Source organism: Pecten maximus, chromosome 9, assembly GCF_902652985.1.
Source record: "Pecten maximus chromosome 9, xPecMax1.1, whole genome shotgun sequence".
NCBI lineage: Eukaryota > Metazoa > Mollusca > Bivalvia > Pectinida > Pectinidae > Pecten > Pecten maximus.
Genome location: NC_047023.1, coordinates 21,582,389 through 21,598,259, shown reverse-complemented (window position 1 = coordinate 21,598,259; position 15,871 = coordinate 21,582,389). Strand labels below are relative to the sequence as shown.

Genomic DNA, 15,871 nt, shown 5'->3' with positions numbered 1-15,871 from the left:
TCCTTCAATGATAAAATATTGTACATTTTACGTTATATTGCTCGAGGTAAAACAGTTGGTAGGTTAGAATTTTATACACGTTTCATACGGAATCACATGGAAATTAATATGTATTAATGTAAATATTTCTGTTTTTACATTTATAACATGACACGGTGTGAGAGTCTTGGTTGACTCTCGCCACTGTTACCGACTGACTTGTTTCCTTATCTTACTTATTGCAGTTTTTACCTCCGTTGTGAATGCTTACTTTGATTTTTTTTTTTTTTTTTAGTTTGATGTTTCCATTTTGTGATTTTATTAGATTTTAATTGTATACTTACCTGAACTTTTATTACATATTGCCGTGGGGCTGTTGTAATGGGCTCTGCATATGTTACAGGGTGTTACTACCGTAAGTCAATACCCAGCTGCGTACGGCATTGACATTACTCTACTCGGTATGTCCACAACATTTAATTACATGTCGGTGTCGGGAGAATAATTACTACCGATGACGTGGGACATATTGGGCCGAATATCGTCTCCACACAATAAATCCCTCCAAACTAACTCAGTGTGACTGACAGTGGGTTACAACACTGCTCCTCTTTGGCTGGTAGTATTTAAGTTTACCGTAACTGTTTAATGTAAATAACGAGCTTTCTATCCGCCTGGAAGACCTTCTCCGCCTGTTAATCACAATGTAATACTTGCGTCGAAAATATCAAAAGAAAATGACGTATTGAATTAAGCTAGGGAACAGGGACGTGTATTTACTGAGGATAGCATTAACTACCAATGCTGACGAGCGCTATAATATTTAAAGGAAAATGGTTTAAACCTTTTCAATTTGAGACTCCGAATCTTTAAACTATAAATGAGTGAAGTGAGAAAAAATATTGTTTATTTAGAATGACGTGACTAATTTCCCCTGTTACGGATAGCTAGGCTATGTTTTAGCTGTGAAAACTTCAATTACACGTAATGTCTGCTCCGGCATGATTCTCATGCTCAAGGCCCAAAATATTTAATTATAAAGCAAAACAATTACAGTTATTGTCATAATAAATTCATAGACCACTCGCCACTGGAATGGCTACAATGTCAGAATGACAAAACAAATCATCCGGAACTCCTCGGTAGGTAGAGCCAACCCGAGGATGATCCGAATGGAAACAAATCCTTTTCGGATAAAACCCATTTTATATTATTGTGCTCCAATTATTTCGAATTCCTTTCCTTAATTATATATTAAGCCGTCGTATTTTACAGGCGCCCATCTGTATACAAGTTGACTTAATTATTTGCGAGTAAACAAGTTAAAAACTCTAAGAAATTTGAGTTAATACGAAATTCATGCCATGTCGGAAAGAATGTCACAATTAAATGTTTGTTTTTATGTTATTCTGTATCTAAAGACCTACTTTTCTACTTTTTAAGTGTGTTGATTAAATATATATGTTTCACTATTAGTCAGAATTAATTCGGCTGTGTTCTCCATCATTTTGCGCTCATGAATTGTTGTATAATGTGTCTTGGAATCCTAAATGCTATGTTACATTTGGAAATAAATTCAATTGAATGAATATAACTATAAACACGGGGATCGGTCCAGATACGCCTCCACTACAGGCTGTGACAGCTTATTTCATGTCCTGGTGTAAGTATTTATTGTTATAATGCTGTCCTTATGTCGTGTATAGAGACTTCTAAAATTAAATTGAATATTGTCACGAAGATTATCTATTGATCCATCAGTAAGTATCGTGGACTTGGTAGGATAACGGATATTTGGTTATCAACGAAATTTTGTCCAGGATAATTGCTTCCCCGAAGTTATTAAAACACGGGAACAAAATAGAAAACATACCGACGAGCAGATGACAAAAGCCTTCAGTAAACGTGGAGAATACTCAACACAAACGTGTATGGCATTTATCATTTGTGAATGTAGAATATGTTGATATGGTACAAGTAACGAACACCTGTTTGAAGGACAAGTGGCCTTTTACCTTGATGCGGCGTCCGTTGTCCACCGTCCTCCGTCCGGTGTCAACATTTTCCTTTTATGGCCTCTTCTCAATAACCAAGAGGCCAATAGTGAATTGGTCAGTAGTACGCTTGGGTAAAATGCCACCAAGTTTGTTTAAATAAATGACCTTTACCCACTTTTAAGGTCACAGGGGAAAATGTCAAAATACAACGGTATTTTAACGACTTTTTCTCAATAACCAAGAGACAAAGGGTCTTGATGTTGAGTCGTTAGCAGGAACAATAACTTTAATGAAGGTCACAGAGTTCAAATGTGCTAAACGCTTTACCTACTTCAGATACTAAAGGGGACAAGGTATTAAAACTAACCTGTTTGATTTTTAATTATCTTGGCCTACTTTCAAGGGGTCAAATGTGTCAGCAATGTTCTAACGACTTTTCAATCAAATGTTCAGAAAACTTGACAAAGAATCACGTTATTTGGCGAAACATGTTTGTATGAAGGAGTACCAATGTTGTGAAAAATGCGGTAACAGTCGTGATTCACATCAATAAACTCTTATCAAGTTTGAAAATCTAGTGAATTATAAGTTTTAAAAAAAATGATAAAACTGAAGAGCGTATGAGCGATTCTGGTCCATGTCCATTTGGCTTCTTGTTTTGTTTACCACTATGAGAAACATTCTAATTGAAATTTAACAAAATTTGAGAAAAGAAACTGAAATTATTTGCTTGACATCTTGAAACGTATGCTTTGTTTATTTAATTGATTGAGATATTGAAGTATATGTCAGCTTGATGGTGTTAAAACAGACTCCCGCTGTGTAAAACAGGGTCATAAAGTTCGTCACCTGTTTTGTTTACCTGTCCGTTCCGTATCCGGTCCGTGTCGTTTATCGGTCCGTTCCGTATTCCGGTTCATTCCGTATTCCGGTCCGTACTGTTAACCGGTCGTTTTCCGGACCGTTCCGTTTTGTGTCCATTCCGTATTCCTACCCCACAGATGTTACGGCCCACTTGACACCTGTTCGTCAGTATTGAACCAATGGTTATTAAGTAAGTTTGTTTAATCAATAGACGGACAAGTGAAATCGACACACAATCGGCAGTAGCACCTCGATTTGATATCGGCGATTGATAGGACAGTGACATCAAATGGAGTACAAATGTCTGTTTGTCCCTTACTTTTCAATTGAATGACAGCCAGGAACCCATTAGACACAACAATCGATGTCGCATTTCCGCCTAGTCGCATAATCATGGATCCGAACGTGCACAATACCAGCAATTAACCGGAAGTGCACCAGAGCAACGTCGGCGAGGACCGCACACGATACCGACAATTGAGGGTAGATCTATATAAAATTAAAAGAATAAATCATTCCATGCAATTGAGCTTAAGTAGAGAATACTTAGTGGCGATGTTCTTCGCTCAGGCGGCAGGCGTGCGGATTAATCACGCCGGAATGAAGACAGATTTGATCGCCAAAATATATTGCTTAAATTTCCGCCAACGACTAGATTATGTCACATCGGCGCTTGGAAACATAAGCCAAGTTTTGTAGAACATGAAACGTTGTGGGGATTTGACGCGGATCGTTATGTTTTGATGGTATCAGATTGACTGTCGTTCGCGGTTAGGAGACTTCGGGCGTATAGCGTACATTTTATGGTGATAGTTAATGTTGATGGATGTCACGGAGGACAACAAATGCACAAACGGTTAGCGCGGAGTGTTTCCTCATTACGTTTATTTCAATTAATCATCATTAAAACATTGTTAATCGACAGTTTTCTGTGTAATTTAAGTTTTTTTCCCTGTATCCACGTCACTTTACTTTTCACTCACGACATTTTAATGTCCTCAATCAACACAATCTACGCCCCCGATTGCTATTTATCCAACAGTGTCTTTTTAGTACATGTAGTATAGCTTATTGTAATCCAGTGTTCATATTCTGAGTTATGTACGGACACCAAATTGGCAGACTTATATCAAAGTACAAAAGGGAACGATCTAACTACAATCGCCGAAATATCAGAGATAATAGTGATACAGGCCTATCGGACCTCTTGCGTTGGTAATTTAAACATTGCTCTGTAACCAAGTGCTAGTATACAGTCGATATGAATACAATTGAGGTGACATGTGAATAGACTTTCGTATATCGCACCATAATCGGATGTTTACGTGACGTTTCGTTGGCTATGCTCAGTCACCTTCATCTACACAGAGGCGTAAAATGTACGACATTGTAATCGAAATCGACAGGTCATTTCGGATATACTACATGTACATGTGAATAGTGTAAAAGTGTACGAGATCGTAATCGACCGGCCATTTCGGCCAAACTACATTGTTATGTACAGTGTATATGTAAATAGTGTAAAGTTTTATTCGGCTACGCTTGTCTAGCTATTCATGGATTGGTCCCGACAGCTCTGGGTTGCGAGTTCGAAACCTACGTGGGGCAGTTGCCAGGTACTGACCGTAGGCCGGTGGTTTTTCTCCGGGTACTCCGGCTTTCCCCCACCTCCAAAACCTGGCACGTCCTTAAATGACCCTGACTGTTAATAGGACGTTAAACAAAAAACAAACAAACAAACAAGCTATTCATGGTTTTAGTAAAACGTCATAAGCAAATAAACCATCATCCCTCTTCCATTTGACTCGAATCATCGGTTATTTGGCAGCTGTCGGTTCTTTGAACTGTCTTGACATGTTAGACTATTGCCGTGGAGTTTTATTTAACATTGGAACACATTCGAACAATGTAAAGATCCATACTTAAGATGTCTAGTTATCTTCGGAGTTGACCATATTTCATTTCCATCGAGATATCTTCATGATGCCTTTGTTTTGGCATAGCGCTGACCCTTCCAGAACACCTGGTCTTTGTTCTATTTTAAGGATTACCATGTATATATGTATCTAACTAATACTTGGTTAACTTGTTATCGATTCTACGTTAGAATTACAGTATTCTGTTATTGAAAAGTCATCCGATTGGTCGAATTAAAGTCTTAGTTGTCAGACAATAGTGTCATGTCTCTTGCCTTCCTTATAGTTTGTACGCTGTGCATAAACTATATTGACACGCATACTGACGTTATATCAACAACGTTCGAGAGAAAAACAGACAAACCATGTCAAGAACAGTACTGCTTCCCGATTCAGAAGTTAGTGTTAATGCTATCGGAGACATGCCGTTTCATTATTAGGCAGTGCGCGTGTTTTATGCCTATCCATCACACTGGTGGAAGTGACATGTTGTGAAAGGCCAGGATTGTGTTTACCGGTGCTTTACTCACTCAATACGACGTGGCGAGATGTTTTCTAGCACGAGATTTGTCCCTCTTGGTAGGCACCGGGAGGTCACGGCTTATGCTAGAGTAAGTTTGCTTTTAGTGATGTAGAATTGCTGCTTTGTCAACTGAGTTTCCACAACACAAATTCCCATTAACGTCTGTCTATAACAGAAGTTCCGTTCGATACAGTTCGATGCTTTCTATAAACTTAATACACGACATCGCGCCACATTTGGAACCGTCCCGAGCCATGATTGGCTTCATAATGACGAAACTCGTCATACCAAGAGACGTACTTGGCTCGATAGACGAACTCGTTAAACCGAGAGTCGTGCTTAGCTAGATAGACGAACTCGTCATACCGAGAGTCGTGCTTGGCTCGATAGACGAACTCGACATACCGAGAGCCGTGCTTGGCTCGATAGACGAACTCATCAAACCGAGAGCCGTGCTTGGCTGGAGACGAGACTAACATTTTATCTATATCCCAAGTACGTTTCGGACGAACGTGACACGGGCTTCAAATACATAGATCGCCCATGTGTTAATGCCGGTTCATTGAACATCGATGAATATAACCATGGTGACGCTTGTTAGCAAAGACGCATGACAATGTCTCACTTTTGGCCTTTGGAACTAATAATGTCATTCAGAGTTTTCGACCTTAAGGCGTTGCCGTGTAGCCAATGAAATCGTATGATTCGTTTTTGTAGAAATGAAAACGTATCTATTGAACTGTTAGGATCTAGTTACATTGTTAATATACAATAACATCACCAGCTTGTCTCTTGAAGATTAATTAAATAGTCGTATAAACAATGACAGCTTCCCCACTGCGCTTCTTCGAACTAGTTCTGAATTCATTACAGTGTGTGTGTGTGTGTGTGTTTCAATAGACGTTTGTGGGAATGCTTTACATGGTAATTGTCTTAATTCTGTTAAAATATTGGTTATTGGTTTTGTAGGTGTTACACTTGCTGAACTTCCTTTAAAGTCTTAGAAACTTATATTAAGACAGTATGACCACCAACCATTGAAGTACATGTATTCGAAATAGGTCTAAGAACCGTACTTATGTGTTCATTTGTGAACTTCAGACAAAATAAATTGGGCTCAGGGATTATGGCCCTTTGATGCATTTAAGAAACGGGTTTAATGCTCATTGGTGTGTTTTGGAAGAGTTTCGATAAGGTTTTTTCAGACCTCCATTGGCATCGGCTGAAACCAATTATATTGGTCAAGTTCACGTGCTGATTGAATAACCTGATGCCCATGTAAAGTTCGTCTGAAGACGCATGTTGGTAGATGACTCAATGAAGGAAACTCACAGAAAATGTATAAATGTTACAAATGATACGAGTTGCCTACGAGTCAAGAAAGAGCCTTGCATAGATTTTATTAAGTCTGTTGGTTCTGATCGGTTAGATTTGTAGCTGCCTCGGGGGTACAGACAATCTACGAGCCTGTAAATGACACGTCCGGCACGTGCAGCGTAATATTAACTACACACCGCGGGCTATCATTGAATTGTATAATTTTCTCTAATATTGAAATATTTCAGGCTAAAGGTTTCAAAAAAAATCTCGAGAACTCTAATCAAATGTTTATGTGGTTTTCAAATTTACGAAACCCAGCCAGTTGGTGAGGGACATTATTCGCGAAAGTACAAGTAGAAATGTCTGTACATTCTGAAATCTCCGAGTACAACATTACGACAGGCTTGTTGTTAATGTAGGTACAATAAATGTAACTTAACTATGAAACCTACAACTGACCTAATTAAGGAAAACTGTCGCAGCCACATTGACATGATGCTGACACTGGAACTACTGTCGTGTAGTTGTTCTAGGGAATGATCTTTTCAAGATGGCGGACCATGGTATCATAGAAGGTATCATTATGGTTATCCTAACAATCTATAATATCTACAAAAACGAAGGAAAACAATTTTGAAGATTTGAAGACCAGTTCGTAACGAAAACAAAATTGTTTTTCTTGTTTTCCTTTCCTTTTCCAAATTCTATAGAGCTGTAAGCATTAATATCATCTTGCTTAAAGCGGATGTCATTTGAGATTCTCTTTGACAAAGATATACATTAGACTGTTGTATTCATTGAAGATGAGCAAAACCTCGCGGCGAATCACACCTCGATGCCGACATCAACAGTTCGCCCAAGGGAACACCAACAGACAAATATTGTAACAAAAAAAATCGAGCATTTCTGAATTAGACTTGGTACTTTTCTCTATCAATGTGTCTCTCTTAGAGCTAAGTATCAAACAGGGACCTTCAAGTACCAGTTGAACGGCTTCTTAACTGTATATCACATCCCTGGAACCACATCCTGGAAACCGCATCCTGGGAACAGAGTCCAAAGCATTTATCACAGAAAAAAATACATAGCGAAAAAAAAATGTGAAAAATGGTGAAAAAAACCCTCAAAGGTTGATTCTTTGAAATGTGTTTCACATACCGACGATCATTTCGTTCACGTAGAGTTTAAAGATACTTTTGCGTTTGAACTGACAACGAAAATGTCCGAAGATCTGAACATGTATCAGGCTCTTTGAAGGCTTTTAAAGGCGGCTTTTCTAGATAACAGTATGATGACAGAACTTTTAAACATCATTGTTTCATCTCCGTGTCTCTCCAAAGAGACAAGTAGTTCGTCCGTTTACTAATCATTTTCCGTCATGTATTTTTGAAAAACTACAATACGATATTTTGAACATGATATTCCAGATGTATATTGGCGCCCACGTTTGATAAATAAATAAAACTGATCTGTCCCCTCCTTTTCCCTTATATCCTCTTTTCTTCTTAATCATTTGATAACAAGAAAATGAAATTTAAGAAAGATGTTAGAGGAACTTTCTGAGAAATAGTTACAACAAACTTCAATTGACCAAATGTAACTGTTAGCCATTATTTTCCCGATAAGACTCAAAGTTAATATTTATTTAAGGGTTAACTGTAATATTTTTTTACGTTATTGAGCAATAACACAAAAAAACTGGGGTGTACTCTGAATAAATCGCGAAGCGGTTTATGAAAAGAGTACACCCCAGTTTTTTGTGTTATTGCTCAATAATGTAAAAAGAATATTACAGTTAACCCTTATAATTTAATTAACAACGATAAGAAACATTTTCATTAAGTATAACATGTTTATTTTACTCCAGATATTTAAAAACACATCGATAAATACAAAATCCCGTGAACAACGATTACTCCGCTGACGTCACAGTCAACTTCCGGTATAACTGAAAGTAGTTCCTTTTATTTTTTTATGTTATGAGATGATAACATAATTTTTTGAGCCAATGAAAATGCTTGTTACAAGCAAAATTAAATTATATATATATATATTATATAAGCTGGTCGTTATTGTTGGTACAAATAGTACTTGCACTCTACATGGTCGGGATTGTAATTATAAACAAATAATCTTTTTAATGAGGTGTGAGTCTTTCCTTTATATTCCCTTTACGAGAAAGACGAATGCTTTTTTTTGAAAAGTGTGAAATGTTTCCATTCTCGGTTATAAGTCCTTTGTGTATCGATAAGAACCACTGAGCGCGCCATTTATGGTACCGTTCAGCGGTAATGACGTTTTGGTGAACAATGGCTTCTACATCACACATTTCACTTCCCGTTATTGTGTATCCCATGCCTGTAATACTGAGATCAATGTCTTGTCAATCGTGTGATTCGCAAAATAAATTGATTTTATTGAGGGTCTCTCCTGCCCATGAAATTGAATTTCGCAGGTAAGATATCGTACGGTTTACTCACGGGGATATGGAAGTATATTGGAAGTCGATAGTAAACAAATATATGCTGGTGTATAGTGTTCATTGCTAAGTGAATACACAATAACCGGCCATACAATGCGGTTTACTACCAAGGCGTCTTATCTGACGAGCAGCGATGACAGGACATCAACTAGCGAACAATAGGTTGCCATATTGTAAACATTGAATCAAATTAACATATGGTTTGGAAATAATTCACGAATGTTGTTGGCTGGTAGTTGTCACAATTGACTAAATCGTGGGAAATCATAATACCCATTGTATATTGCCACAAAGGAAGATATGGATGTCGTAAAATTAAATAAACACCATAAACAATCGTTATGTAACAGTCTTTATCGCCTGACCTTGTTTTAGTCCCAGTGACCTTCACGACACGCTTTTTTTTATCCCGTCGTTCTTGTTGCTTATATGACATTTGAAGTAAAGATGTCACTATGTTGGGGAGATTCTTTGGGAATATTCTGGTCTATTTGTAACGCTAACGGGATTCGCACATGTACATGTATAAATTAAAGATCTATTGTGTTCGTGCTGTACTTGTGTCGTTGCCATATAAATTACTTGAGAACTGTAAATCACAAATAATTGTATTATTGAAGATATAGGTATAAACTGGCTACTCCTGTATGATAAAGATTGTTTGCTTGGTTTATCACCAAGTAAACAATCAGGGTCATTTTGTAAAAACTGATGGCAACCTTACTGAACAACATACGGGAGGCTCATCGCATGCCATCGTGAGTGATTGGGGTAAATAGTCTTGGCCGGGGACCACAAAACGTTAACGACACCATGGGACGCTCTATGACGTCATAAGACACACCAACCGCCACGAGTTGGGATCGAACTGTCCCGCTTCCGATCTTCTTCTGAAGTCAGATGCGCCACCGCCCCTTGATGATATAGAAATGAATATTAAAACATAAAACTGAATAGTTCCCTATTTGTCTTTGTTTTCAAGATTAACACGCATCTCAACGGGCACTGATAATGTCCACAACCCGTCGTCAACACATAGTCCATTGCTGAACGCTTCCATACCTTCCGTCTAGAGCTCTCACTGACACTCTGGCGAAATTCGCAAGTTAGCAAGATATCTATATGATACCAACAAAGTCAGAGTGTAATTAGCATACTATAGACATTTCACCTGTATTTTGTAATTTTTGTGTGGTTCAGTATTAGTCAGAAATAATTTTGCCGTGTTCTCCGCCATTTTGTATGCATGTTGGAATCCTATATGCTATGTAGCATTTGGAAATAAATTGAATTGAACTGTGACACTTTCTCAGGAACAAGCAGTTGACAGGGGTGAGGTACATGTGGATGTTGACACGTGACAGAGAACTATGATAAGACGTACTGATGTTGACACGTGACAGAGAACTATGATAAGACGTACTGAAAAGAGGGTCCTTGTCTTTATCTCCTGCTGAGCTACACTTCTACATACAATTGTACATTGATGATCCGGTAATTGAACTGTCGTTGAAAACTCAGCGTTACAGGTCACGTACTATCAGTTCGATACAGAAAACTGCCACTAATTTCATTCAGAGTACAGCCTATGATGTAATATGTTGCCGGAGTGAACTTGCACCCTGTGACACAAGCAGTGTTATTACTCTTAAAGCGTCTATTTGATTGAGATGGTAATTAACAAAATGGAGAACGGGCTTCAGAACGGCTAAACCTTGCCTTACCACGCACATGCAATTGTATAGGATAGTCTAAATCTCAATTATTTGTCTACGAACTTTTCCATCTCATTCAGTCATCTTAATATTCCATCTGTCATAAACGACTGACAAAATTGTCTGAGATGTGAGCCGAGTAAACGGATGTACTACGGCGAGTTCAGTATACACTTACGAACGGCGAGTATCGGGATGTTACATAGTAATGATTTACATGGTAGGGACGGCGACGAGGCCGTGAGGTCGGGGTGTTTGTTCATAAACGTCTGTGTCAATACATTTTAAAATGGCGTGTTGACATCGTCACGTGTTATACGAGTAATGGTACTGTATGTCACAAGTATAACTATTCTTCACCGACAGATGCTTTCTTCTATTCATGCTGTTTTTATTTTTGCCTGCAATCAAGTTGATCAGATTTGCCAATGAATGATATAGAGAATATTTGTAAGACTGTCGCTCGATACAAGGTCTATTTTTTTTTTAGCTCTTGATAAAAAGACAAAGACGGCGGGTACGTGTACCGTAATATATCGTGTAGGAAAGCACACATTGATTCTGAAATTTATGGAATAATCACGCCTTTCCTACATATCTATGCGCAATGAAATATAGTTATACAACTTGAGCTCGCCTACCCGAAGGGCAGGTGAGCTTATGCCGCGATGCGTCGTGCGTCGTCCCCGTCCGTCTGGCGTCAACAGAATTTGTTTAAATGAATGATCCAAACCAACTTTACTTGCCTTTGTTACAGGTGAGCAATACAGTCCCATTAGGGCCATTTGTTTACTACGAATCATATTCCACAAGTGGGTATGAAAGCATATCATTTCCGTCCAATAATTAATCATTTATTGTCGTTAAAATCAAACATCTGGCAATAAAGAACACAACGTCAACAACTTCCACGACATGATATGGTCACGACAAAAGTCAAAGTTAAGGTCCCCCGGTACGAGCAGTTCCGGCAAGTGCATCATAAGTGCACGAGATTATTATTGATGAAAAATAAACATTACTTTGTCGGGTGACATCCCTTTCCCTTTAGTCAAGTATGAGGTAATATACCTCAATCAACAGCAAATAAACCAATGTAGGACCAGACGATGTCGAGTTCACCAACTCCCTGTGGTAATCATTGTGTAATTACACAGTACGTTTCTACCCTCAGGGAACACGTGCATATGATTTTTCTGTGGTTGCGTTTCCCAAGTCTCGTGCATACGATGATGATGCTGTGTAAGCACCATACAGATATCTACTGCTGCAGACAAGGACAGGTCCAGACGGTCAGTTCCCTTAATCTGCACCGTTACACACAAAATACAACACACACACAAACCTATCAAATTAATTATTTATTTTACAACAATGGCGAGACAAATAATATCGGCCTACATTAACCACCCGTGTGGGCACAGGAGGAAGTGCTTGAGAGGGACCCGGAGTACCCGGGAATAAACACGCGTGGTCGGGCAGTTGACGTCATACCATTAACGTCCGTTTTGGAAATCAAACCCCGGTCGCCTTTACGATTGCTTTATTACTTTGCCACTCAAAATGATACAACATTACACATAATAATTATATAAATAATTAGCACATACATATTCATTAATTGGCCCTAATTGTCGATAGACCGTAAATCAATACAAAACTAATAATCAATTCCATGAGTGTACTTCACCGAATCTCACGAAAGAATCCAAGGTAGAATAGTTGATAATCTGTCTGTCTGTCTGTCTGTCTGTCTCTGGTGTGAGGGTATGAGGAGAAAACGTGCTTAGGGAGGGTGATCGAGGCGTCCCCATACTTTCTTGTCAGACAAACCCATTTCTGCTGAATGCAGAACCAGAAAACCTATTCCAAACGAATTTCAAGAAATCCGAAGCCATGGTACATATACTATATTATACCACGTGACCATAGCCACCATACTACATTGTTTAGGTTGAGTACATACCATTACAGTCTATTGTAATCAGTATTTTATTTAGACCTTGTTTCTCTCGATATGCTGATTGAGTTACGTGTATTAGCCCCGTAAGTCTTGAGACCTCTGCCGAGTGCCATTTACTGTAAATCTATAAATCTGCTTCTATAATAATGCTTGGAAGTGGTAAGAATGGTAGACAAGAAAAAGTACCACAGGTCGCGTGTTCCTTGGCTGGTTAACCACTGGGCTTTGTCAACCAATACACTTTAATTTAGTTTAGGAAATTGACTGCTCAGGGGAGGGATCTCCTTGCAAGGGAATGGGGTGGTGTTCTGTGTTACTGTGAATCACCCCGGAAGTGCCATTTCCCCCTAATCCGTGTAGCGCAGACTCTTGTATTGCACCGTAAACATGCGCACTCTGAAAATCAATTACGTTTTGAATTAGTTCTGCTGTTATTGTTTTACAAAATGGTCAAATAATTACATGCACTTAATTGCTTTTCAAATTAGGAAGGCTGATAATAATTTTATAAAGCATTAGCATTGTTCTATTGTCTGACAGTCTTACAAGAGATATGGTCACGCACTGTGTATTGAACCTATTAGAATGCTATGTATAGGGTATGTCAGCGTCACTATAATGTCGTTCTATTTTCTTGTCTACTTTCAGGATGTGACTATGACTAGACGGCATCCAAACGTGTGATACATTACTTACAGTTTTCAATCTCTTCATCACAAGTTCACGGAACAATTCACTACAGTAAAGTTATTGATTTCGCAGCAAATATTTCAGAGGATTTGATTGGCCAGTTAAAGGCCGTTATAAGCTTTATGTTCCTAATGACGGAGATAGTGATTGAGTGTCGTCAAATATTAATGCCATGCTAATGGTATTACTGGAATACAGGCCAGTCGCTTTGTGTCTTTCTTATCTCCGCTAATACGCGTATGAAAGAGGGAGATTGTGATTTAAATCTACAAACACTGTTCAATAGTCTGCTCTTATAAAGAGTGGTGGGCTTTTTCATTGCGATCTGTAAGAGATTTAAGGAGATAAGCATGAGTTTAGAAATACCAGATGGGCTTGGCGACCTGTTGCGGGATTTCACAGTCGCCGTTCTGCGCGATAGACCTTTGGATCTGCACGATTTCGCTGTGGATTATTTTACGAAAATTCGTGAGAAAAGGCGCCCAAAATCCATCCCAATGTATGTAATAGTCGACGATGAAGAGGAGAACTCAGGTGAGCCCGACAAGGAGGTCTTCAAACCAAAATCACAAAAATCCAACAGGTACGCGAGACGCCAGTCCGTGTCGGCCGAACGTTATGACCCGGAAGAGGATAGCGACGATGAAGACAAGGTCATTCATCCGAAAACGGACGAACAGAGGGACAGACTTACAGAAGCTATTTGTGGCATTTTACTATTCAGGTGTCTAGAACTTGAACAAATGCAGGACGTTTTAGACGCGATGTTTGAAAAGGAAGTTAGTCCCGGCGAAGGTATAATACGCCAGGGTGATGACGGCGACAACTTTTATGTCGTAGATAGCGGCATATATGACGTTTTTGTTACTTCCGGCGGAGAGGAAAAGAAAATTCATCGTTTTGATAACAAAGGCAGTTTCGGAGAGTTAGCTCTGATGTATAACATGCCGAGGTCGGCTACTATTGTGGCTGCTACTGAAGGTACATTATGGGCCATGGACCGGAAATCATTCCGCAGAATCGTTCTTAGGAGTGCTTTCAAAAAACGGAAAATGTACGAGGAACTTCTAGAAAATGTTACAATTCTTAAAACTCTGGAACCTTACGAACGGATGAATCTCGCAGACGCATTGATTTCGAAATCTTACGATGATGGGGAGGAAATCATCAAACAAGGCGAGGACGCGGATGGAATGTATTTCATAGAGTCAGGGACGATTAGAGTGACCATCCATAAGCCGGACGGCACGGAAGAGGAGGTCGGCAGACATACAACAGGCAAGTATTTCGGTGAGCTAGCTCTGATCAACAACAAGCCACGCTCTGCCAATGTATACTCTATCGGTCGTGTGAGGGTCGCCTTCCTGGAGCGCGGCTCTTTCGAAAGACTCCTCGGTCCCTGCTTAGATATAATGCAGAGGAACTCGGAACTCTACAAACAGTACTCGGAGCAAGCGAAATGAATGTGTATCGCAAATGTTTCTCCATAAAGATTTATTTCAATTAAATGGCGTTGTCAAGTATTGATCTTGCTCCGAGAGAAGCTCGTCCGATATAGGTCGGTGTATCGTAGATCAATGGCAGAGAATGTATGTTGGGGCAGCCTGGATGGTCATTACTTTAATTGGTGTTTACATTCAGGAATTGATCCGGACTTTAATTGAGAATTAGTTCTACCATAATGACCGCGATGCCTCGATAGCATGTCTCTCGGAAACTGCTAAGTGATAAAGTACTGTCTATATCATCCCTGGCCCGCCATATATACTCGTATATGTAGGCTCTGTGCCACCAATATAGTGTGAACAGGTACATCACTTGTGAGAGAGCTTGTGTTAAGTTTTTCACAATGTTAACATATACGGATGGAGTGCACTAGTGAAAAGTATTGCGTATGAAATAATATAAGTGTGTAGTATACAGGCCAATGAACCTCTTATTTAGGAATTCCAAGAAAACCCGGCTCGTCTAAGCATGGTTTCCATCCGGACTTGTGTAACTGTTTTCCATTGGACGCGTTTGAATATCATTTCAATTCAGTCTTCGGTAACTATGGTTTCCATCCGGACTTGTGTAACTATGGTTTCCATTCGGACTTGTGTAACTATGGTTTCCATCCGGACTTGTGTAGCTATGGTTTCCAATGGACACATTCACTATTGTTTCCATCCGGATTTGTGTAACTATGGTTTCCGTTGGACACATTCACTATGGGTTCCATCTGGACAGGTTTAACTGTAGATTCCGAGTGGACACACATAAGTAGTGTTTCAATCACGATAAGTTTAACTTTGATTTATATGTTGACACATTAAACTGTCCATGGGTGTTAACTATGGCTTCAATCTACTGCATGTAACCTTGGTTTCCATCTGGACTATATGTTTCCCTGGAATTACGTAGAACCAACTGTCATCGGAAC

General features: G+C 39.2%; 1 protein-coding gene across 2 annotated transcripts in view; it reads left to right on the top strand.

The window, feature by feature from the left end:
- The window catches only part of LOC117334410 (cAMP-dependent protein kinase type II regulatory subunit-like), a 73,224-nt gene extending 58,267 nt beyond the window's left edge, over window positions 1-14,957 (top strand). For both annotated transcript variants that reach the window (XM_033894012.1, XM_033894011.1), the window contains one exon: window positions 13,408-14,957. In XM_033894012.1, coding sequence (XP_033749903.1) covers window positions 13,800-14,912 — 1,113 coding nt within the window. In that variant the 5' untranslated portion in view covers window positions 13,408-13,799 and the 3' untranslated portion in view covers window positions 14,913-14,957. The remainder of the gene's footprint in view (window positions 1-13,407) is intronic.
- Window positions 14,958-15,871: the final 914 nt, after the last annotated feature.